This window comes from Rhagoletis pomonella, unplaced genomic scaffold, assembly GCF_013731165.1.
Source record: "Rhagoletis pomonella isolate Grant_MI unplaced genomic scaffold, Rhpom_1.0 Rhpom_scaffold_00007, whole genome shotgun sequence".
Lineage (NCBI taxonomy): Eukaryota > Metazoa > Arthropoda > Insecta > Diptera > Tephritidae > Rhagoletis > Rhagoletis pomonella.
The window spans coordinates 61,680,290-61,682,985 of NW_023458561.1; the positions used below are offsets into that span (position 1 = coordinate 61,680,290).

Sequence of the window (2,696 nt, forward strand, 5' to 3'; positions counted from 1 at the left end):
AGGATTAATATTAAGATAAGATTGAATTAAGATTAAGTTAAGATTAAAGTTATGATGAAGATTAAGATAAGGGATTAAGAGTTAAGAAATAAGAAATAAGAATTACGATAAAAATTAAGATTAAGTTTAGATTATGTTTAAGATTACGACTACTGGTGGCCGTTGTGGTGTAGTAGTTAGCAGTGCGCGCTACAATTTCGCAGGGATTAAGATTAAGTTTAAGATAAAGATTAAGTTAAAGTTTAAAATTAAGACTAAGATTAAAATTGACATTGAGATTAAAGTTGAGATTGATGTTGAGTTTGAGATTCATATTCGGATTAAGATTAGGATTCGCCTATTGCCTCGCTAATTTATGAAATTCCAACAGTTGCTCCTACAAAGTGCAGCAACAAGCCTAGAGCTTGTTCAACGGAGACCTTGATTTCATTGTCGTCTCTCATGGATGCTAAGTTGAAGATTTCGCCAGAGCATAATCTTCTTGCTTTTGTCATGTACAACCTAGCGATCCTCACATTTCTAAGATTTTGACTATGTCAATCTCGTTAAAAGCCCATAAATTTCGCCATTCCATATCTATAGATCAGTAGTGGAGTTGTGCTTTCGAAAACCTACAAAGGCTTCTAATTTTAGTTCAACATTGTCCATAATTTTGTGCCACATAAAGTAAGGGATATAATGCGAAATTCCCAGATCTTGATTTACTCACCTTAAAAGGACCCTCAAAAACACCTTTTGGTAATAATAATTTTAATACTTTGCCTTTTGCATTTTTCTTTTATAAAATAAGTGCAGAACTTTTACAAGTAAGGGTAACTTTCTACAGGAAGAGAGACTTAGCTACACACCAAGCTTATAGCTGCAACTCCTGCTTTTATTAACTGAAACTAAAATAAAAGCGAGTTCGAAAGTTCATAGACAAATAAGCAGCAAGTCCAACAATTTCTTGCACACTATGAACTAAACACAAACAAAAAAAGTATACATCTAACAACAACAACTAAACTAAGCAGAAACGATAAATTACACTGAGTCAAGCTCATAAACTTGCCACTACATGCCTGCAAGCAAGCAAGCTAAATAAGCTAAGTGGCATGTGGGAGGTATTTACGTACATATGTATTAAATGCAAATAGTGACTTATTTCAAGGAGTAAGCTGACATTTTGGAAGTATAAATTTTGTTTAAAATACGGCTAGTAGTTTAATGTAGCCAACTACTTACATTCGTTCATTTGGTTTTACTTTCGCAAAGAAATAAAAGTAGCAACCAAGGCGTCAGCGCCAGAATGCGTTGTTTTATATTCTTAAATAATATCGCTGTGCTGTAAATCTCATTCAGATTTAAGCGAGCGCAATCTTCCACTTTGCTTGCCACTAAAATGTTGATAATAAAGGCTTTTGAATGGCTTCGTTAGCTTCAACTACAGTAGAAGTGCAGCATTATTTAAATTATATGATTTTTCTTCTACGCTACCACGTTGCTCATTCCGCCTCTCTTTTTCATCTATGTATGTACGTAGTCATGTTTCGATTGTACGATACCGATGGCAATGGCGTCCTGGATACCGCCGAAATGGATGCGATTGTTAATCAAATGATGGCTGTTGCCGAATATCTTGGCTGGGATGTTAGCGAATTGCGACCGGTAAGTAAAAGTTGATTTAACTGTAAATACGCATATACAATGAACAAAACACGAAAGAAAACGCAGAAATCCCCTCATAAAGGATGTCATAGTGCTGCTCTGCTCCTCGCCAGAGTAGGTGCGTGTAAAGTGTACTACGGTGACAACGTCTACTTCATTTTCTTTGTTGCTTGGCAGCTGCGTGTATTTGTCTTTGCACAGTTTTCTTTTTCCTCTTTTTTTGTTTATGCGCATTGTAGCCAGCGTTGCCGTTTTGATACAACTGTATCATTTTTGATACGTTTCTTTTAAAATTTTGTAATTTGATACTTTGATACTTTTTTATTCACAAATGCCAAATTTTGATACTAATAAAAATATTTTTGAATTTGCTTAAAAAATGTTGGGTTTACCCACAACCAAGGCGAATTTATACAAGGTGCTGTTACTGGCGAATTTAGATTTTCGCCGCGGTCCTTCTGAATGTCAAAATTATGTGTTTGTTGTAGCATGAATTCGCCTTGTCTACAACAAACACATCGTTTTGACATTCATAAGGACCGCGGCGAAAGTCTAAATTCGCCAGTAACACCACCTAGTATAAACTCTCCTTGCTTCCAACTTTACTACAACTGAAACGTTTTTGAACCGACTTCCAAAAAAGGAGAAGGTTATCAGTTGGTTGGAATATTTTTTTTGTATGTATGTTACCGCATAACTTTGGGCAACGTCAACCGATTTTGATAATTCTTTTTGCATCGTAAAGGTCTCAGAGGTGATCCCATACTAATCTGCTTTAGATCCGATCATTAACTGTACTCTATTGACGGTACTCCTAAGTTTTTATATGAGAAATGAAGTCGGTTTTGTTTTTGGCCTAAAAATTACTTTAACAAAATTCCCTTAAAAATGGGTATAATTTCATTAATTTTTAATTTTTCAAATAAAAATTCTAAAACTCTTGTTGTATTTACTTTTAACAAGTTTTGATACTTTTTTCGCTTGGCAATTGATACATATATTTTTTTTTTCAAGCTCGCGGCAACACTGATCGTAGCTAGTTGCTATGT

At 34.7% G+C, this 2,696-nt stretch overlaps 1 protein-coding gene across 1 annotated transcript in view; it reads left to right on the forward strand.

Annotated features, from left to right (window-relative positions):
- Nucleotides 1-1,522: 1,522 nt before the first annotated feature.
- The window catches only part of LOC118743264 (diacylglycerol kinase 1), a gene marked incomplete at its 5' end in the record, with an annotated part of 152,188 nt that continues 151,014 nt past the window's right edge, over nucleotides 1,523-2,696 (forward strand). The window contains 1 exon segment of the mRNA XM_036475837.1: nucleotides 1,523-1,647. Within this exon segment, the coding sequence (XP_036331730.1) occupies nucleotides 1,525-1,647 (123 nt within the window).